Consider the following 22,735-nt stretch of genomic DNA (forward strand, 5'->3'; position numbering starts at 1 on the left):
AATTGTCCTCTGGTCTGATTAAACAAAAATGGCTATAATGACTAGAGGTCGACCGTTTTTAATTTTTTTTAAAATATTATTATTTCTTTTAATTTAAAATTAATTTATTGTTTTATGATTTTTCAACGCCGATACCGATTTATTGGAGGACCAAAAAAAAGCCGACACCGATTAATCGTCAGATTTTCTTTAAATTTGAATTGTTTTTTTAAACTTTTTTATTTGTAATAATGACAATTGCAACAATACTGAATTAACACTTATTTTAACTTAATATAATACATCAATAAAATCAATTTAGCCTCAAATAAATAATGAAACATGTTCAATTTGATTTAAATAATGCAAAAACAAAGTTTTGGAGAAGAAAGTAAAAGTTCAATATGTGCCATGTAAAAAAGCTAACATTTTAAGTTTCTTGCTCAGAACATGAGAACATATGAAAGGTGGTGGTTCCTTTTTAACATGAGTCTTCAATATTCCCAGGTAAGATGTTTTAGGTTGTAGTTATTATAGGACTATTTCTCTCTATACGATTTGTATTTCATATCCCTTTGCCTATTGGATGTTCTTATAGGCACTTTAGTATTGCCAGTGTAACAGTATAGCTTCCGTCCCTCTCCTCGTTCCTACCTGGGCTCAAACCAGGAACACATCGACAACAGCCACCCTCGAAGCAGCGTTACCCATGTAGAGGAAGGGGAAAAACTACTCCAAGTCTCAGAGCGAGTGACGTTTGAAACGCTATTAGCGCGCACCCTGCTAACTAGCTAGCCATTTCACATCGTTTACACCAGCCTAATCTTGGGAATTGATAGGCTTGAAGTCATAAACAGCGCAATGCTTGAAGCACAGCGAAGAGCTGCTGGCAAAACGCACAAAAGTGGTGTTTGAATGAATGCTGACGAGCCTGCTGGTGCCTACCATCGCTCAGTAAGACTGCTCTATCAAATCATAGATGTAATTATAACATAATAAAACACAGAAATACGAGCCCTAGGTCATTAATATGGTCTAATCCGGAAACTATCATCTCAAACAAAATGTTCATTCTTTCAGTGAAATACGGAACCGTTCCCTATTTTATCTAACAGGTGGCATCCCTATGTCTAAATATTCCTGTTACATTGCACAACCTTCAATGTTATGTCATAATTACGTAAAATTCTGGCAAATTAGTTCTCAACGAGCCAGGCGGCCCAAACTGTTGCATATACCCTGACTCTGCGTGCAATGAACGCAAGAGAAGTGACACAATTTCCCTCGTTAAAAGAAATTCATGTTAGCAGGCAATATTAACTAAATATGCAGGTTTAAAAATATATACTTGTGTATTGATTTTAAGAAAGACATTGATGTTTGTTAGGTACACGTTGGAGCAACGACAGTCCTTTTTCACGAATGCGCACCACATCGATTTATATGCAACGCAGGACACGCTAGATAACTACACATGGTTGATGATATTACTAGTTTAACTACTGTGTTTTTTTTATAAGTTAAGTTTAATGCTAGCAACTTACCTTGGCTTCTTACTGCATTCGCGTAACAGGCAGGCTCCTCGTGGAGTGCAATGTAAAGCAGGTGGTTAGAGCGTTGGACTAGTTAACCGTAAGGTTGCAAGATTGAATCCCCGAGCTGGCAAGGAAAAAATCTGTCGTTGTGCCCCTGAACAAGGCAGTTAACTCACCGTTCCTAGGCCGTCATTGAAAATAAAAGTGTTTTTAACTGACTTGCCTAGTTAAATAAAGGTGTAAAAAAAATACCCATTTCCAATTTTTTATGAAAACTTGAAATTGGCCATTCCGATTAATCGGTCGACCTCTAATAATGACCATCGTTATGTTTTGAGGAAAAAGAGGGAGGCTTGCAAGCCGAAGAACACTATCACAACCGTGACGCACGGGGGTGGCAGCATCATGTTGTGGGGGTGCTTTGCTGCAGGAGGGACTGGTGCATTTCACAAAATAGATGGCATCATGAGGCAGGAAAATGATGTGGACGTATTGAAGCAACATGTCAAGACATCTGTCAGGAAGTTAAAGCTTGGTCACAAATGGGTCTTCCAAATGGACAATGACCCCAAGCATACTTCCAAAGTTGTGCCAAAATGGCTTAAGGACAATAAAGTCAAGGTATTGGAGTGGCCATCACAAAGCCCTGACCTTAATCCTATAGAACATTTGTGGGCAGAACTGAAAAAGCGTGTGCGAGCAAGGAGGCCTACAAACCTGACTCAGTTACACCAGCTCTGTCAGGAGAAATGGGCCAAAATTCACCCAACTTAATGTGGGAAGCTTGTGGAAGGCTACCCAAAACGTTTGACCCAAGTTAAACAATTTAAAGGCAATGCTACCAAATACTAATTGAGCGTATGTAAACTTCTGACCCACTGGGAATGTGATGAAAGAAATAAAATAATTCTCTCTACTATTATTCTGACATTTCACATTCTTAAAGTAAAGTGGTGATCCTAAGACAGGGCATTTTTACTAGGATTAAATGTCAGGAATTGGGAAAAACTGAGTTTTTAAATGTATTTGGCTAAAGTGTATGTAAACTTCTGACTCAAACTGTAGGTCAACATGGCAGCCCTTTGTTACAGTGAAATGCAGGCTAGTTAATACTGACTTTTGTGACGTGTATAAATTCCACATTTCGTTAATGGATATTTAGTTTGATCTGTTAAGTTATTTGCTTTGTACAACAAATAATTTCAGAAATATATTTATAGACGTTATTTGCCAAGTGATCGTTTTGAATATTGTATTGCGGGAACGGCCCCTTAAAATCATAAGGGTTGCATGAAACAGAGAAGGAAAATCTGAGAACAGGGTCTCAATGGGTTTTACATGTAAGATAGGTTGGTGCTTGTATAATCAGCCTTTTGCACTTACAATGCACCTAGAGAGAGTGCGTGTGCAAACTCTTGTATACCACTTTTGATTGAATAACCCCCAAGCTGTGAAAGTTGAATTTTATTCTATGTTTTGGCTGACAACTGTCTGAACTGAACTCTTCTCAAGTGATTGTTACAAATAGTGTCATCAGATTATCTGCCATCTGCCTGGACAGTTGAAACCGGGATTCATCCGTGAAGGGCACACTTCTCCAGCGTGCCAGTGGCCATCGAAGGTGAGCTTTTGCCCATCTGAAGTCGGTTACGACGCCGAACTGCTGTCAGGTCAAGACCCTGGTGAGGACGATGAGCACACAGATGAGCTTCCCTGAGACGGTTTCTGTGCAGAAATTCTTTGGTTGTGCAAACCCGTAGTTTCATCATCTGTCCGGGTGGCTGGTCTAAGACGAGCCCGCAGGTGAAGAGGCCGGATGTGGAGGTCCTGGGCTGGCATGGTTACACGTAGTCTGCGGTTGTGAGGCCAGTTGGACGTAGTGCCTAATTCTCTAAAATGACATTGCAGGCGGCTTATGGTAGAGAAAATAACATTCAATCTTCTGGCAACAGCTCTGGTGGACATTCCTGCGGTCAGTATGCCAATTGCACACTCCCTCAACTTGAGACGTCTGTGGCATTGTGTTGTGACAACTGCACACTTTAGTGGCCTTTTATTGTCCCCTGCACAAGGTGCACCTGTGTATTGATCATGCTGTTTAGTCAGCTTCTTGATTTGCCACACCTGTCAGGTGAATGGATTATCTTGGAAAAGGAGAAATGCTCACTAACAGAGACATAAACAAATTAGTGCACAAAATTTGAGAGATGTTTTTTTAGTTCGTATGGAACCTTTCTGGAGTCTTATTTCAGCTCATGAAACATGGGACCAACACTTGTTGCATTTATTTTTGTTCAGTGTGTTTCAATGTTTGATCAGCCAGCTACTGTGTTGTCATAGAACGGTACATGATTGGTGAAATCTTATCAGTGTTAGCAGCAGATTTCCTCTCGAGCTTTCAGTGATGGACCATCTTCTCTGTGTGTGTGTGAGAGAGAGAAATCTCTGCTTGTGTAAGGCTTGTATTAGAGGGTGTATGAATGACCTGATGAGATCTGGCATGAGAGACCAGTCTCGTGGCACTGATGGAAAGTTGCCAGGCATCGGCTTTCACTACAGGCCAGATGGCATGGGAGCCCTGCCAAAGGCTAAATAATGCCCAGGATTCATGCGCTATCCTCAGACGTTTGTGACAACAGCCTGAATATAAACACTGGGTGCAACCTATCCTGGGCTGTGCTAAACAGCACCACAAGGACTTAGTGCTCTGTCAAACCTGTTGGGTCCAAGTGACGAGAGCCTGTACCAAGAAGTTTGTTGTTAGCTCACCACAACGGCTTGATTCTGTGGAACTGGTTGTTCAAAATAATATTTGCCAACGCTTTCGCTTACTCACTCGCATGCAGTCAAATACACTCTTTCTCTCGCTCGCTCACACACACACAATAATATGCTAATAAGACTCTACAGTGACAGTTTCCCCTACTCTCTCCCCCAGACTTGATCCACTGCACCAATGAGATGAACGTGAACATCCCCCAGCTGGCAGACACGTTGTTTGAGAGGACGGCCAGCACCAGCTGGGTGGTGGTCTTCAAGTCTCTCACCGCCACCCACCACACCATGGTCTACGGCAACGAGGTGAGTGAAACCTGTCTGGGGGCACAAACGGTTAGGGTTGGGTGAGAGGATTCTGTACCTGGGGATTTTTTTTCACCCCAGAGCTCTGCAACTCAACACTTCTAGCAGAGCCATATATAATGGATCTGACTCCTTGGTGATCGGAGGGGCACGTCATGCCAGACACACTCTGAATTCCAACTCAACCCCTATCCCTATATACATACGGTAATGGTGCCATTGTAACATGCGATATTCCTGAGGATGCCTATCTCTCTTAAGTATGTCATGAAAGATTTCACGTGTAAGAAATTAAATTCAGTGTCAGAAGTAACACTAATACTGTGGTGTTTAGGTCTTTTGAAATCCGTTTAACTCAAGTGGTTTGAAAAGTGTCAGCAATATCCAGTCCACAGAATTATGTAATTTGTATTATACTACTTCTTTTGAGGAGGCTCTTATGTAACATTTGCTATGCATTTTCAAAAGTGGTTGTCTTGTATTGCTGTTAGTCAATCATTTGCATTCACTATCTATGAAGGTTTGCACACACATGTTTCTGTGTTGCAGAGATTTATACAGTACATGGCTTCAAGGAATACGCTTTTCAACCTCAGTAACTTTTTGGACAAAAGTGGCCTGCAAGGTGAGTCACGTCAGCTCTGCACAAACTTTGCTGCAGCCCTCTTTTATCACGGGTTCAGTATCGTCTAAACTGGATGAGGTGACACGCGCCAATATTTTAAAGGTGCTTCACATTTTGAATATTTGCATTGTAATTTCTGAAAATGTCCATAATATATCCACCGCTAACAGTGGAATGATCGTGTTTCGCAGTATTACTTACCCCGCCAGTGTTGATTGGCTGTGATATTCACATATTGATTTCTCCCACCGGAGCAGCATCTGTTGTTTAACTAGGAAAGCTGTTCTGACTTTGGCTGTTATCTAGCAAAAATATATATATTTTTTTACAGCTGTTTGAAGCTGGTCGACCAAAACCGAAAGTAACTTTTTAGTTTTGATCCACCAGCTTCAAACAGCTGTAAAATGATATTTGTTAATGGAAAGATATTTCTCAGGGATTTAGATGGTACAATGATTCCCTACACTATTCAGTGCTTGTTTTCTCACAGAAACTGAAATTGAGGGAATTGGTGTAGAATGACAGAGCGATTTCCACTAGATAACACAGCCACAAAGTCAGAACAGCTTTCCCAGTTTGACAACAGATGCCGCTCCAGCGGAAGAAATCAATCACAACACTGGCAGATAAGTAATACTGTGAAACAAAATCATTCCACTATTAGCGGCAGATATATTATGGACGGTTTTTAAAATTACAATGCAAACATAAAAAAAAATCCTGTGTACTCTAGCACCTTTTTTTTGAGGCATTCAGATATAAATATATTTTCTCGAACAAGCATGCTCATCTGACATGTAGAATAAGGAAACGTCAGCTCTATTCAAAACCTGCAACGTACCATAACTTTTGCCTACTGTGTGTGTGTACACACGACAACAGGCGATTATTGAGACCTGCCAAACTATGCTAGAAGCGGAGAACTGTTATTTTAGACAGTCCTACCCTTTTCCCCTCCGCTCTATTCCCAATGAAATGGCAACATGGCCGAATCAGCTCACATCAAGCCCAGCAGAATTGATTTACTTAAGGTTGTTTCCCATGTTAACAAGATGCCTGGCAACCCAGACCAGTGGGACTTTCAAGGGGGAGTGTAAAGGCAGTGTAAGCGCCCCTAATCATAACCTAATGCCTTTTGTCAAGTTGTTACTTGTAAATTAGGGGGATGGGGAGCTGTCAGTTTAAGGATGATGACTGGATTTAGGTTGGAGTATAGCGCTCATGACAGAAATCCACTAGATGGTGGGCCTTGGCTTTAGGAGAAATATGGGACTATATTTACCATACATACAGTGTTTATGATAGTTCATGGTCATTTTCATACCTTGTTTGAAGTAGTGTTGGCACAATTCTCAGTATTGAAATTGCGGGGGGGAAATAACTCGGACTGAATGTCCAATAGCTTGGAAAATAAATGTGACACCCTTATGAGTCCCATTTGTTTATGTTTCAAGCTATTGCACATACTATTTCACATAAAACAGGTATTCCTCAAAGGGCTGTACAATTCAGCCGGTTTTATTTTTCAATGTAAAGCTTTCACAAGTATCATGATATTGGTATCATTGCAACACTGGAACACACACTTGAAGTGTCCTGAAGTTTGCCTGTGTATTTGTCCGACGGGAAGTAGCACATAAATCGACAAAATCAGTAGTTTTAACTTTCATAAATCATTGGAAGAATGTGCCTTGGCTTATTCAAGCTCAAGTGCATCCCTTATTTTTACCTAATAAACAGTTAAGAGTATAGGCTACTTGCCACCCTTTACCTTGATGCCAAGTGTGCAAAAGCTGTCAAGGCAAAGGGTGGCTACTTTGAAAAATATATTTATTTGTTTAACACTTTTTTGGGGGGGTTACTACATGATTCCGTATGTGTTATTTCATAGTTCTTATGTCTTCACTATTACTCTACAATGTAGAAAATAGTACAAATAAAGAAAATCATTCAAGGGTTTAAGTGTCCAAACTTGTGACTAGTACTGTACATCAAGATGCACCTGATGCTCAAAGAGTAATTCCCCTATTGTCTTTTTCAGGCTATGACATGTCAACGTTCATAAGGAGATATAGTCGCTACCTGAATGAGAAGGCTGTGTCGTATCGACAAGTCGCTTTTGACTTTACAAAAGTTAAACGAGGGTAAGGACTTTAATTCTCTATTCACATTTCCTTATAGCATCAGGCTCAGCTAGCATCCTCTGTATTGTATAAATACTGTACAGTCGAGTCCTGAGAAGTGTTTAGGATATTTTTCTGGCATAGTGCTTATTCTTCCACAAGTGCATATAGTTTAGCGGCTAGGAGTTGATTTGGCGTCTAAGTGCATGCTTCAGCTTAGTACACACATTCGTGACAGTCCAAAGCCATTAGGATTGGGCCCTTAATGATCGGAATATTATCTTTATCCAAGGGCGGATGGCGTTATGAGAACCATGAACACAGAGAAGTTACTAAAGACCATACCTATTATCCAAAACCAGATGGATGCGCTACTTGACTTCAACGTGAGTTTTCAATGCTTGACATTTTGTAAGTTGTTGTATTGCTATGGCCTCAAACTCTCCAGCTCATGTATTGCAAAAAACATAGTCGACGATTGAGTAGTCGAGATCCTTTACCTCTGTCCTGTGGATTGGAAGCCATGTGAGTCAGACCAATGAGCGCTCGATAGGTTGACTGTCAATCTGCTTTGGACCCCCTCCATCTCCAGGTCAACGCCAACGAGCTCACCAATGGAGTGATCAACGCGTCCTTCATGCTTCTGTTTAAAGATTCCATTCGACTGTTTGCGGCCTACAATGAAGGCATTATCAACCTGCTGGGTAAGTGCTTCCGCCTCCCGGCTCTCAAGAGTCTCTGTCCTGCCAAAACCAAGTCCTTATCGCCGTGTCATCGTTGCCATTGAGTACTGACGCAAAAACACCTTTGATGATGCATAGACACCTTTGCACCCTGTCGTACAGAGTTCATACTGTATCCCTGGCCTCAAATGTTTGCCACCACTCACTATTGGCCTGCTCCACGCTACCAGGCTGACTTAACGGGGGCCGACAAAGGACATGTGTTATGCTACTACTCTGTTTTGCTCTCGTGTTCTAGTTGTGCTGGGTGACATAAGGTCTGTATATAGGTTTAGGGGTTGGGTGAATTCCCTTTTGAACTGAGCCATTCTATTTGATTTCTGAAACACAAACAAATCTAGTTTCCAATTCTTCTCATTCATATTAAATGAGTTTCCTGAAGGGACTGTGTTAAACTGAAATTGAGCTCAATGCTGGTGGAGAGACTGGTCTTGCACACAGTCTGATTTTTAACTACTCTGTGCTGGCTGTCTTTCACACAGTCTGAATTCAACGACTTTGTAATGTTAGACCTGTGCATCAGTGCATGTGTGATTTCGTCTGTTGGAAATTTAAAATATCTAACGTTGGAAATGGAAGTTCCAGTACACTGACTTTCTTGTATGCGCCACAAAGTTGGACATTATAATGGAGTTAGAGAATTGCACTTGTTTACTAGACTTGTTTACAAACCTTACGCAGCTTTGTGATATTTATGCTATCGTTCTAGTCATTTAATATCAAGGCTATATTCTCTGCTATGAGGATGTATGCCTTTCTCACTCAGATGAGAGCATTGGGTCTTTTGAAGGGACTGAGGAGGTCCGTGGAGGGGAGCAAATTGGAGATGAGCAAACATCAGTGAGAGGTTTACAAGCTAGTGAGACATTCATGCACCACTCTGAAGAGTTTGTATACGTCCTGCAGACGTCCACATTTAACTGCCAAGTTTCTGATTTGTACTATAGAAAATTAAACATCTCTCCCATTAATTTGTAAAGATTATTTGGTAGTTTATCCTGATTTGATTAAAATGTCTGTTACAGTGCCTTCGGAAGGTACACAGACTCCTTGACTTTTTCCACATTTTCTTAAGTTACAGCCTTGTTCCAAAATGGATTAAATACAAATCCTCAGCTATCTACACACAACCCCATAATGACGAAGCTAAAACAGGTTTTTATAAATTTAGCAAATATGTTTTTTTTATTTTTATATTCAGACCCTTTGCTATGAGACTCAATTGAGCTCAGGTGGATCCTGTTTCCACTGATCATCCTTGATGTTTCTACAATTTGATTGGAGTCCACCTGTGGTAAATTCAATTGATTGGACATGATTTGGAAAGGCACACACCTGTCTATGAGGTCCCACAGTTGACAGTGCATGTCAGAGCAGAAACCAAGCCATGGGGTCGAAGGAATTGTCCGTAGAGCTCCGAGACATGATTTGTGTCGTGGCACAGATTTGGGGAACAGTATCAAAAAATGTCTTCAGCATTGAAGGTCCCCAAGAACATAGTGGCCTTAATCATTCTTAAATTTAAGAAGTTTGGAACCACCAAGACTCTTCGTAAAACTGGCCACCAGGCCACACTGAGCAATCAGGGGAGAAGGACCTTGGTCAGGTAAGTGACCAAGAACCCGATGGTCACTTTGACAGAGCTTCAGAGTTCCTCTGTGGAGATGGCAGCACTCCACCAATCCGGCCTTTATGGTAGTGACCATACTAACGCCACTCATCAGTAAAAAGGCACATGACAGCCTGCTTGGAGTTTGCCAAAAGGCACCTAAAGACTCTCAGACCATGAGAAACAAGATTCTCTGGTCTGATGAAATGCCAAGTGTCACGTCTGGAGGAAATCTGGCACCATCCCTACGGTGAAGCATGGTGGTGGCAGCATCATGCTGTGGGGATGTTTTTCAGCGGCAGGGACTGGGAGACTAGTCAGGATTGAGGCAAAGGTGACCGGAGCATAGTACAGAGTTCCTTGATGAAAATCTGCTCCAGAGCTCTCAGGACCTCAGACTGGGGGCAAAGGGTCACCTTGCAACAGAACAATGACCCTAAGCACACAGCCAAGACAACGCAGGGAGTGGCTTCGGGACAAGTCTCAATGTCCTTGAGTGGCCCAGCCAGAGCCCGGAATTGAAGCCGATCGAACAGCTCTGGAGAGACCTGAAAACAGCTGTGCCGCAACGCTCCCCATCCAACCTGACAGTGCTTGAGAAGATCTACAGAGAATAATGGTAGAAACTCCCCAAATACATGTGTGCCAAGCTTGTAGCGTCTTACCCAAGAAGACTCGACGCTGTAATTGCCACAGGTGCTACAACAAAGTACAAAGGGTCTGAATACTTATGTAATATTCAGTTTCATTTTTTTATACATTTGCTGATATTTGTATTTTTGCTTTGTCATTTTTTATTTTTTTTGGATTGTTCTTGTTTTCCTCAATTAAGTTGTAAAAATAGGATGATGGAGTAGCAGTGAGGGCTCTTCGATACTGCACGGTACTGCCTTTCCAAGCTAGCTGGAAGACTTCCAGTTTGGTGTAGCGTCATTTCCGTTCAAATGTTCTGGAAGCTTGCTTCAGAGCTCGGGTATTTTCTGTATACCAGGGAGCTAGTTTCTTATGACAAATGTTTTTAGGGGTGCGACTGCATCTAGGGTATTACGCAAGGTTAAATTGAGTTCCTCAGTTAGGTGGTTAACTGATTTTTGTACTCTGACGTCTTTGGGTAGGCGGAGGGAGTCTGTAAGGGCATCTAGGAATCTTTGGGTTGTCCGAGAATTTATAGCACGGCTTTTGATGATTCTTGGTTGGGGTCTGAGCAGATTACTTGTTACGATTGCAAACGTAATACAATTGTGGTCCAATAGTCAAGGCTTACGAGGAAAAACACTAAGATCCTTAACATTTATTCCACGGCACAAAACTAGGTCCAGAGTATGACTGTGGCAGCGAGTAGGTCCGGAAACATGTTGGACAAAACCCACTGAGTTTATGATGGCTTCGAAAGCATTTTGCAGTGGGTCTGTGGACTTTTCCATGTGAATATTAAAGTCACCAAAAATGTGAATATTACCTGCTATGACTACAAGGTCCGATAGGAATTCAGGGAACTCAGTGAGGAACGCTGTATATGGCCCAGGAGGCCTGTGAACAGTAGCTATAAAAAGTGATTGAGTAGGCTGCATAGATTTCATGACTAGAAGCTCAAAATACCAACTCTTTTTTAAATTTTTTTAAAAAATTGAAATTGGCTATCGTAAAAGTTAGCAACACCTCCGCCTTTGCGGGATGCGCGGGGGATATGGTCACTAGTGTAACCAGGAGGTGAGGCCTCATTTAACACCGTAAATTCATCAGTCTTAAGCCATGTTTCAGTCAGGCCAATCACATCAAGATTATGATCAGTGGTTAGTTCATTGACTATAACTGCCTTTGAAGTGAGGGATCTAACATTAAGTAGCCCTATTTTGAGATGTGAGGTATCACAATCTCTTTCAATAATGACAGGAATGGAGGAGGTCTTTATTCCAGTGAGATTGCTAAGGCAAACACCACCATGTTTAGTTTTGCAGACACGGTCTCAATGGGAATTACTGAGCTGACTACACTGACTGTGCTAGTGGCAGGCTGGCTATCTCATTGTGGAGCTAGGGGAGTTAGAGCCCTGTCTATGTTCGTAGATAAGATGAGAGCACCCCTCCAGCTACGATGTAGTCCGTCACTCCTCAGCAGGCTAGGCTTGGTCCTGTTTGTGGGTGAGTCCCGGAAAGAGGGCCAATTATCTACAAATTCTATCTTTTGGGAGGGGCAGAAAACAGTTTTCAACCAGCGATTGAGTTGTGAGACTGCTGTGGAGCTCATCACTCCCCCTAACTGGGAGGGGGCCAGAGACAATTACTCGATGCCGACACCTCTTTCTAGCTGATTTACACGCTGAAGCTATGTTGCGCTTGTTGACCTCTGACTGTTTCATCCTAACATTGTTGGATAAGTTGAATGAAAAAAGTGAGTGAGGGGAGAAGAAAAGAAAAAAAATCATATATATATATCAGTAATTAAAAAGTAAAAACCGTGAAGTTGGCAGGTAGCAAAGTAAGGTTAGCAACAAACCACACAGCAGCACGTAAACAAGTCTACAAGTTGTGACTGGAAATTGACTCAGCCATGCCTCCTTGCCCGTCCAACATTTCCTCTTCTCCCACCCCTTCTAATGCGACTATCCCCGATGCTTCTCCCTCTTTTTCCCCTGCCCCGCTACAAAGTTTCTCCCTGCAGGCAGTCCGAGGTGCTGAAGGAGCTAAAGGAGCTCCTTAAACCTGACCCCAAAAAAACATCTGGGTCAGATGGTTTAGACACTTTTTTTTTTTTTTAAGGTTGCTGCCCCTGCCCCTGTCATTGCCAAGCCTATCTCTGACCTTTTTAACCTACCTCTCCTTTCTGCGGAGGTTCCCATTTCTTGGAAGGCAGCCATGGTTCATCCTTTTATTTAAAGGGGGAGATCAAGCTGATCCTAACTGTTATAGGCATATTTCTATTTTGCCCTGTTTATCAAGTGTTGTAAAAACTTGTCAACAATCAACTGACTGGCTTTCTTGATGTCTGTAGTATTCTCTCGGGTATGCAATCTGGTTTCCGCTCAGATTATGGATGTGTCACTACAACCTTAAAGGTCCTCAATGATGTCACCATTGCCCTTGATTCTAAGCAATGTTGTGCTGCTTTTTTTATTGACTTGGCCATAGCTTTTGATACGGTAGACCATTCCATTCTTGTGGTGTTTCTGAGGGGTCTTTGGCCTGGTTTGCTAACTACTTCTCTCAAAGAGCGTAGTGTATTAAGTCAGAATCTGTCTCTGCCACTGCCTGTCACCAAGGGAGTACCCCAAGGCTCAATCCTAGGCCCCACGCACTTCTCAGTTTACATCAACAGCATAGCTCGGGCAGTAGGAAGCTCTCTCATCCATTTGTATGCAGATGATAGTCTTACACTCAGCTGGCCCCTCCCTGGATTTTGTGTTAAATGCTCTACAACAAGCTTTCTCTACCCTTAACCTTGTTCTGAACACCTCCAAAACAAAGGTCATGTGGTTTGGTAAGAAGAATGCCCCTCCTCTCATAGGTGTTATTACTACCTCTGAGGGTTTAGAGCTTGAGGTAGTCACCTCATACAAGTACTTGGGAGTATGGCTAGACGGAGCACTGTCATTCTCTCAGCACATATCAAAGCAGCAGGCTAAAGTTAAATCTAGACTTGGTTTCCTCTATCGTAATCGCTCCTCTTTCACCCCAGCTGCCAAACTAACCCTGATTCAGATGACCATCCTACCCATGCTAGATTACGGAGACATAATTTATAGATCGGCAGGTAAGGGTGCTCTCGAGCGGCTAGATGTTCTTTACCATTCGGCCATCAGATTTGCCACCAATGCTCCTTATAGGACACATCACTGCACCCTATATCCTCTGTAAACTGGTCATCTCTGTATACCTGTCGCAAGACACACTGGTTGATGCTTATTTATAACCCCCCCCCATCTGAGATCTCCTGCAGCCCTCATCCTGCAGCCCTCATCCTTCACATACAACACCCGTTCTGCCAGTCACATTCTGTTAAAGGTCCCCAAAGCACACACATCCCTGGGTCACTCCTCTTTTCAGTTCGCTGCAGCTAGCGACTGGAACGAGCTGCAACAAACACTCAAACTGGACAGTTTTATTTCAATCTCTTCATTCAAAGACTCAGTCATGGACACTCTTACTGACAATTGTGGCTGCTTTGTGTAATGTATTGTTGTCTCTACCTTCTTGCCCTTTGTGCTGTTGTCTGTGCCCTATGTTGGTACCATGTTTTGTGTTGCTACCATGTTGTGTTGCTACCATGCTGTGTTGTTGTCTTAGGTCTCTCTTTATGTAGTGTTGTCTTGTCGTGATGTGTGTTTTTGTCCTATTTGTTATTTATGGGAAAAAAAGTAATCCCATTCTCTGTCCCCGCATGAGGTATTTTGCCTTTTTGATAGGTCATCATTGTAAATAAGAATTTGTTCTTAACTGACTTGCCTAGTTAAATAATAATAAAAAATATATATGGCTGTAACAAAATGTGAAAAAAGTCAAGGGGTCTGAATACATTCTGAAGGCACTGTAATACCAGCGTTTTATCACTGCTGTTTTGCATTAGTTCCAGTGCTCCGTTATAATTTTCCTGTCTATTAATTTCACAGAGAAGTACTTTGACATGAAGAAAACTCAATGCAAGGAGGGCCTTGACATCTACAAGAAATTCCTCACTCGAATGACAAGAATCTCTGAGTTCCTCAAAGTAGCAGAGGTAAGATCCCACCTTTTGGAAACTTCTATGTGATCAGACTCCTACATTCGCTTTTATCTCCATGTCATCTTGACCTACCTCTTCTTCCTTTCAGCAAGTGGGGATTGATCGAGGGGACATCCCAGACCTCTCCCAGGTAAGATGTTAAAAGTGAGGTAAAAGCAAACTGCTGCCAGCATCCTAAGATCAACTGAACACATAACACCAATACTCCACAATCTACAATGGCTCCCTGTGCAATCCCGTATTGACTACAAGACATTCCTCCTCGTCTGGAAATCCCTCCTCAACCTGGCACCCACCGAACTCTCTGACCTTCTCCCAGCCTATGCCCCCTCCCTCCGCTCTGCTGTTTTCCTTTTCACCCCCACATTCCACCTCTCCACCATGGGTGCCAGGGCCTTCAGCTGCTTGGCACCCAGGCTCTGGAAAGCACTCTCCCCACACATACGTCATGCAGACAGTCATCTCATTCAAAACACACCTCTTAGAGAGAGCCTATAGCCCAGTGTCCATGATTGACTCTGCCCCCCCCCCCCCCCCCCCCCCCTGCGCGCCTTCCTAGTTCCCATGTGTGTCGTCCCCCCCAACTCCTTGTTCTAAAACTGGGTCTGTATCCTATTCCCAACTCTACCCCCTAAACGTAAAACCTTATCCTGAACTGGGTTCGTATCCTCTACCCAACCCCTCCATCCCTCTTATCGGTCCTGTTTCATCTGGTCCTTTGATTATTAATTTGCATTTTTAATTGATGCACTTGATTTTATGCACTACACTTGATTTTATGTAGGCATACTTTTAATGTCCTTGAGTATCTTGAAAGGCGTTCCCCAAATAAAATGTATTTTTAGTATTTATCACTTTCCTCTCTCTGCCTGAAAGTGCATGGGGTCTGAGACTGAGCCCTGCTGGACCCCTTAGCTTGACTTTACTTTCAACCCCACCTCAGTGTGCTGACTGCTCTCACCACCCTGCCACCTGCTGCAGTTTCAGACCTTCCAAATTGATCCAGGGCTCTGTACCTATGCACAGCTCTAGCTATAACGCATTGCTTGCTGGGCCCACACTGCATGTGGCCCCGTCATAGAGGAAATGCCAGACTCGGTCCCTGTCCGAATACTTTCAAAATGCTTCTGTCCTCCCTTCAGATAATCACAGATCTGATTTGGTTGAATTGGGGAAAGCAATAGCAATGGGTTGATATTCTTTCTCTCATCTATCCAATCACTTCTAGACCTGTGATCAAGGCAGGGAGAAAGGAAGGGTGCACTTTCATTTGCATTCGAACAGGGCCTCACTCGCTCTTCCCTGACCTAGCACGGCATACAGCACATAAAGGTGTTAACATCTGCCTTTGTCAAGGGCTCTATCGAGTAGGCTAGAGCCGAGATGAAAGGACTTGGAGGGAAATAATACACCCACTTTGCATATATTGGAAATTATAGACAAGGTATGCTATTATACCACTTACATGTCAACCTTTCAAAAAGGGACACATTTTGTATGGGGTTAGCTACAGGTAATTGCCAAAATAAAGGAAATGCCGCCATAAAGTGTCTTAATAGGGTGTTATGAGTTGGCAGAACAGCTTCAATGCGACTTAGGTTCTGTTCTGCAAGTGTCTGGAACTCTATTGGAGGGATGTGATCCCATTTTTCCACAAGAAATTCTATAAGTTGGTGTTTTGTTGATGGTGGTGGAAAACGCTGTCTCAGGCGCCGCTACAGAATGTCCCATCAGTGTTCAATTGGGTTGCAATCTGGGTCCAGTTTTTCAAAAATGAATTATCTGGATTTTGCCTATAGGATTAAATGCATTGAAATAGAATTAATAGAACGGGAGTCCCCATTTAAGACAATGATTAGTCCACTCTATTCATTCTATTGTTATGCATTTAATCCTATCCGATAGGTGAAATTCAGATAGAACTTGTGACTTAGACACACACAGAGCAAATGTTTTACTGTCCTTGTGGGATGCTAAAATGTATTTACACCCCTATTTTCCATAAACCTAAACCCTAAGCCTAAAATAGCATTTGTCTTCTTGGGGACTTGGGAACGATTCCTTGATTTACTATCCTTGTGGGGACTTGGCGATATCTGGTAACCACGAGGACAGTAATCCAAGCCCCCCACACACCCTTGGTTCTGGTACCGGTTCCAACCGACATTTCCATTTGGAAAGCATTCAGACCCCTTGACTATTTCCAAATGTAGTTACGTTACAGCCTTATTCTAAAATAGATTAAATAAAAACAAATCCTCAGCAATCTACACACAATATCCCATAATGAAAGCAGAAACGGGTTTTTAGACATTTTTGCAAATGTATTAAATAAACAGAAACCTTATTTGCGTAGTATTCAGACCTTTTGCTATGAGACTTGAAAATTGAGCTCCGGTGCATCCTGTTTCCATTGATCATCCTTGAGATGTTTATACAGCTTGATTGGAGTCCACCTGTGGTAAATTCAATTGATTGGACATGATTTGGAAAGACACAGTTGACAGTGCATGTCAGAACAAAAACCAAGCCATGAGGTGAAAGGAATTATCCATAGAGCTCTGAGACAGGATTGTGTCAAGGCATAGATCTGGGGAAGGGTACCAAAAATGTCTGCAGCGTTAAAGGTCCCAAAGAACACATTGGCCTCCATAATTCTTAAATGGAGGAAGTTTGGAACCACCAAGACTCTTCCTAGAGCTGGCTGCCCGGCCAAACTGAGCAATCTGGGGAGAAGGGCCTTGGTCAGGGAGGTGACCAAGAACCCGATGATCACTCTGACACAGCTCTAGAGTTCCTCTGTGGAGATGAGACCTTCCAGAAGGACAACCATCTCTGCAGCACTCCACCAATCAGGCCTTTATGGTGGAGTGGCCAGACTGAAGCCACTCAGTAAAAGGCACACGGAGTTTGCCCAAAGGTGCCTAAAGACTCTCAGACCATGAGAAACAAGATTCTCTGGTCTGATCAAATCAAGATTGAACTCTTTGGCCTGAATGCCAAGCGTCACGTCTGGAGCAAACCTGGTACCATCCCTACGGTGAAGCATGGTGGTGGCAGCATCATGCTGTGGGGATGTTTTTCAGCGACTGGGACAGAGAGACTAGTCAGGCTCAAGGCAAAGATGAATGGAGCGAAGTGCAGAGATCCTCAATTAAAACCTGTCTAGAGCGCTCAGGACCTCATACTGGGGTGAAGGTTCACCTTCCAACAGGACAACAACCCTAAGCACACAGCCAAGACGATGCAGGAGTGGCTTCGGGACAAGTCTCAATGTCCTTGAGTGGCCTAGCCAGAGCCCGGACTTGAACCCGATCGAACATCTCTGGAGAGACCTGAAAATAGCTGTGCAGCGACGCTCCCCATCCAACCTGACAGAGCTTGAGAGGATCTATAGAGAAGAATGGGAGAAACTCCCCATATACAGGTGTGCCAAGCTTGTAGCGTCATACCACAAGACTCGAGGCTGTAATCGCTGCCAAAATTGCTTCAACAAATTACTGAGTAAATGTCTGAATACTTATGTAAATGTGATTTCTGTTTTTTATTTTTTATAAATTAGTAAACATTTCTAAAATCCTGTTTTTGCCTTGTCATTGTGTGTAGATTAAAGAAATAACTAACAATTTAATCAATTTTAGAATAAGGCTGTAACCTAACAAAATCTGGATAAAGTCCAGGGGTCTGAATTCTTTCCGAAAACACTGTAAATCAATCTGTGGACACCGTAGAACGAAACTGCTTGCATTGCGTGGCAGCCCTGATTCTCATGGACACCGGAGTATGTCTCTTCTGCCTGTATGAAGCAGGATGTCAAATCTGACACCACTTGACGCTGATATGTCCCTCCTACCATTTCATTTCATTTGCACTTCAGAGATCGATTTATAGCCAGAAATCTAAAATTATTCATAGCTTTGAAAAAAACACTTTGTCATAGATGGACAAGACCAATAAGAGATGAAAGGCGAGTTCAGGAAGCCAAGCTTGAGCTCTGTGACGTTCACAGCGATCTGGGCAGACGTTTTGTTCAAGAGAGACCCTGTAAAAAAAATGTGCACATTTTCTGTAACGTTTTAAATGTACAAATGTATTTTACAGTTATAAGGAAGGTGACATCTTAGATTTTTTTCTAAATATAGCATACAATAACTAATTTCATACAGTTTTGTTGAATAGGAAATGCATCATATAAAACGTCATATTTGATCAGATTTGTACTGTTTTTACTTTACTTGACCCCCCCCCCCCCCCCCCCCCCATGTTCCTTTTGAGACCACAAGCCACTGAGATCTCTTCTAGCCATGCTAGCCAAAATAATGAGCCACTGGATGTTTTTCTACATGATGGACTGTTAATTGCTTAGTTAACTCAGGAACTACACCAGTGTGGAAGCACCTGCTTTCAATATACTTTGTATACGTCACTTACTCAAGGGTTTCCTTTATTTTGGCAGTTACCTGTGTATCTCTCACTAACATATCTAATCATAGAATAACATGTTTAACATCGTAAAAACAAACATGTTCAGATGGTGCTTTACCAAGACCAGCAGTATTTTACAAGGTCCCTCATTTTGTGCTTTGTATTTTACTGTTTTGGATTTAAATGGATTTAAATAGATCTAATTCCTTTAGTTAGTTGGTACCTTTTTTCCCAAAACCAATTTTATTATCTCTGACAATTACCACCTTTATATTCTGTATCTTTCCTTAACTTTCCATCTTCAGATTACAGTTTGTGTAAGTATCTGTATCTCTCTCTTTCTGTGTTTGTAAGCCTAGTATGTTCTCTTCATGTGCGTTGTGAAATAGCTGAGCATCCTTACTGTTTGTGTTTCCGTCTGCTGTTACCCGGTTGTGATTTTATATATTTTTTTTCCTATACTTTGAACTCACTGTGTCTTTCCCTTATAATAGGCCCCCAGTAGCCTCTTAGATGCCTTGGAGCAGCATTTGGCTTCTTTAGAAGGGAAGAAGGTGAAAGATTCCACAGCAGCCAGCAGGTAGTCATTTACCTTCCCTTTGGGCAGCAATCCCAACAATATGTTTTGTTACTGAGGTCCAATGTATGCTTTTCCTTTCTGTGTTTTGCCAGTTGTTTCCTTGAAAATATTGACAAATGCTCCGGGAACTACAGTTGCAGTGTTTTTATCTTCAATTTATGCAAGTCCTACATTGTTAATAAAGACCTACTTGTCTGTGGCTAATATCAGGGGCATTTGATTTTTGTGTCTTTGAATACACTATAATTATGTGCACTGACCATCAGTGCTCATACAGATTTTCTGTTTAGAATGGGAGAAGTGTATTATAAAATTGAATTATCCCTCTCAAGCAGAAATCCTTTCTATTTTGTGCCAACCTCCTGCTATTATTGTAGCCATCATCTATCGAAGTGCAGTTGTAAAAATGTGCACCACTTTCTTTTACTGAGCTTGTAGAACTCTTCTTCTGCCAGCACAGCACTTTTGACAATGGCCGGTTAACAGTTTGCCCCCCCCCAGCTGACCCCTGTCTCTCTTCCTCTTTTTCTGTCCCTCAAGGGCTAGCACACTGTCCAACGCTGTCTCCTCGTTGGCCAACACGGGCATATCTTTCACCAAAGTGGACGAGAGGGAAAAACAGGCAGCTCTGGAGGAAGAGCAGGCTCGACTGAAAGCACTAAAGGTACATTTTTCTTCTAGTGCCCTTGTTCGCTCTGCTTATTACCCTACTGGGTTTAATCTGTTCTGGCTTTTCAGCATTTTGGGATATATTTTTTTAGCTCATAAGTTGCTCTCCGCTGGTCATTAGTCATTGGCTGACGATTCCAGTGACTCCCCACCACCAAATTAAGTTAAACATAACATTTTCAGAGCTTGTATTTTAATTTGATTTGGTAGTAGTAGGCTAGTAGGTCGGCCCGGTGTTGGGTTTTGTTGAATTTGTCCCGTTCCACTTAGGAGCAGCGTCTGAAGGAACTCCAGAAGGGGCCTTGTTTCTCTGCCACCACGGCTGCCTCCCCTGTGTCAATGGACGGTGGGACCATCAACACAGCACCGGCCATCGACCTCTTCTCCACGCCCAGCTTCGCAAACAGGTGAGAGCACCCTTTCTATCCTAGCCCTTACCCATATCTATGCCCCACTGCCTCCTCCCTTTTGACCATCAACACCAGTGTCTTCCCAGTGTAACTGATGCAGTGAGGAGGCAGAGGCTGATGAAGGCAGAGGCTGATATACAGAGTAGTGAAGGCAGAGGCTGATATTCAAACAACTCCAACAGCTTTCAGATCTGTCTAGCAAAATGCTGTGAAGTCGCATAGACTGAGGAATGTTAGTAGCTCATACAGACAAACTCTAGTTACTCAGCTAGCTAATAAAACTTGTGCTGAGCAAAATAATGAGGAATTTGGTGCCATTGCTTTGCTGCCAGCTTGTACTTAAAGGTTGGTAGCACTGTCTTATCAATAAACAGCCTAACCCCTCAGTTATGTTTCTTTACTTAAAATATACTTCCACTCCATCATAGATGACATGCTGGCTGGCCTAAGTACTTTTTATATACATGAAACTGCCCAAATTAATGGAAGCACTTGAGTAAATGAGGGATACATACAAAGTATATTGAAAGCGGGTGCTTCTGCAATTAACATCCCATCGTGCTTAGGATCATGCATAAAAATGCTGGGCAGGCCATTATATTGGCTACTGTGGCTACGCCCCCATAGGATGACAATCCCCCCCCATCCACAGGGCACAAGTGGTCACTGAATAGTTTGGCCATATGTCATGGTTGTCAGTCACCAGATCTAAACCCAATTGAACTCTTATGGGAGATTCTGGAGCGGTGCCTGAGACAGCGTTTTCCATCACCATCAACAAAACACCAAATTCTGGAACTTCTTGTGGAAGAATGGTGTCGTATCCCTCCAATGGAGTTCCAGACATTTGTAGAATCTATGCTAAGGCCGCAGTGAAGCTGTTCTGGCGGCCCAACGCCCTATTAACACACTATGTTGCTGTTTCCTTTTATTTTCTGTAGTGGTTTTATGTACCCGTGTCTACTATTGTAATTCCATTCTGTTCAGTGCACATTAATGTAAAAGTGGTGGAGTTGGCCAAAAAACTAGGTTACATGCATAGTGCCCAGGCACTGATATGATCACAACTCCTTGTGGAGTTTATGGCTGTGTCCCAAATGGCATCCTATTCCCTATAAAATACACTGCCATTTGGGATGCACACTATGTTTACCCATCCAGTTATTTCAGATCTTTGAGTGGGGCATTAATAATAGCCTCGTGGTTGAGGTTGTTGAATTTAGACTGGGGCGAACCTCATTCCACACTAGCAAGCCACTGCTCAGTAGTTCAGGGCCTATTCCAAGAGAAGCCAGACTAGACAGTCAGTGCCATGTAACCATAGAGCCAAACACTCCATTGCTATTAATAGGCCAGCCCATCTATTCTTACACACTCCTTCCTGTGCCTTTGCCCACCTAAAGAAACCGATGCCGGTGGAACATATCTGTCGTGCCACAGCTGCATGAATGTCAATGTACTTCTAAAAAATGATCTACATAAATGTAAGCATTAAAAATAATGATATAATTGTAGCTCCAACATAAAGGTGGATGGCAAGGGTGCTTGTTGCTTAACTGCACGGCTAGAACGTATTGCATTCCCATGTTCCAATCAGATCAGGGTAGCTGTTCAAGGAGCGCCTCTGGCTGTACAAAGGGTATTGATTGCATGTGACTTTCAGAGAGACTACTGTTTCTCCCGCTCGGCTGCTCAAACAAGACTTTCCGTCATCTGCTAGATGCAACTTCTACCTTGAGCGTTATGAAAACCTTTTGAATAGGCTACAGTAGAATTGGGGATTTAGCTTTTTGGGAGACTGATGCACCTTTGTCTTTTACACTTCTTCTCTTCCTCCTCCCCCACTCAAGCACTTCCAAGGCGGCGAGCGACCTGCTGGACTTGCAGCCTGTGTTTCAGCAGCAGGCACTGCCCAGCTCCACTGGCCTGCCGACAGCCAACACATGGGGAGGTGAAAGCTCCCATCACACCTTGGACGCCTGTTTTACACCCCTTATTGACAAGCATACTGTACATATATACACTCTTTCATTGTATTCCTCTGTGTAAACTAATGGGATAGGCCTATACATGCGTCATAGTCAGACATGTTCAAGCAAACGGCTTATTAACTGAGTAAGTTTGCTGGTGGGGGATATACCTTGTGTATTTGACCTAACTCCTGAAAGCTATTGGTGAACTTGAATTGGGTGGCGAGGCCTCCTGAGTGGCGCAGCAGTCTAAGGCACTACATCACA

The 22,735-nt window shown here is 42.7% G+C and overlaps 1 protein-coding gene across 17 annotated transcripts in view; it reads left to right on the forward strand.

Annotated features, from left to right (window-relative positions):
• picalma (phosphatidylinositol binding clathrin assembly protein a) overlaps positions 1-22,735 on the forward strand; it is a 51,388-nt gene that overhangs the window by 13,195 nt on the left and 15,458 nt on the right. For 15 of the 17 annotated variants that reach the window (XM_029690571.1, XM_029690570.1, XM_029690576.1 and 12 more), the window contains 11 exons: positions 4,453-4,595; positions 5,145-5,220; positions 7,262-7,364; positions 7,636-7,729; positions 7,936-8,047; positions 14,302-14,408; positions 14,503-14,544; positions 19,334-19,419; positions 19,960-20,083; positions 20,359-20,495; positions 22,349-22,449. In XM_029690571.1, the coding sequence (XP_029546431.1) occupies positions 4,453-4,595; positions 5,145-5,220; positions 7,262-7,364; positions 7,636-7,729; positions 7,936-8,047; positions 14,302-14,408; positions 14,503-14,544; positions 19,334-19,419; positions 19,960-20,083; positions 20,359-20,495; positions 22,349-22,449 (1,125 nt within the window). The remainder of the gene's footprint in view (positions 1-4,452; positions 4,596-5,144; positions 5,221-7,261; positions 7,365-7,635; positions 7,730-7,935; positions 8,048-14,301; positions 14,409-14,502; positions 14,545-19,333; positions 19,420-19,959; positions 20,084-20,358; positions 20,496-22,348; positions 22,450-22,735) is intronic. The other 2 variants (XM_029690572.1, XM_029690582.1) reach the window with 1 other exon arrangement.

The sequence above is a fragment of the Salmo trutta genome, chromosome 15 (genome assembly GCF_901001165.1).
Source record: "Salmo trutta chromosome 15, fSalTru1.1, whole genome shotgun sequence".
Taxonomy (NCBI): Eukaryota; Metazoa; Chordata; class Actinopteri; order Salmoniformes; family Salmonidae; genus Salmo; species Salmo trutta.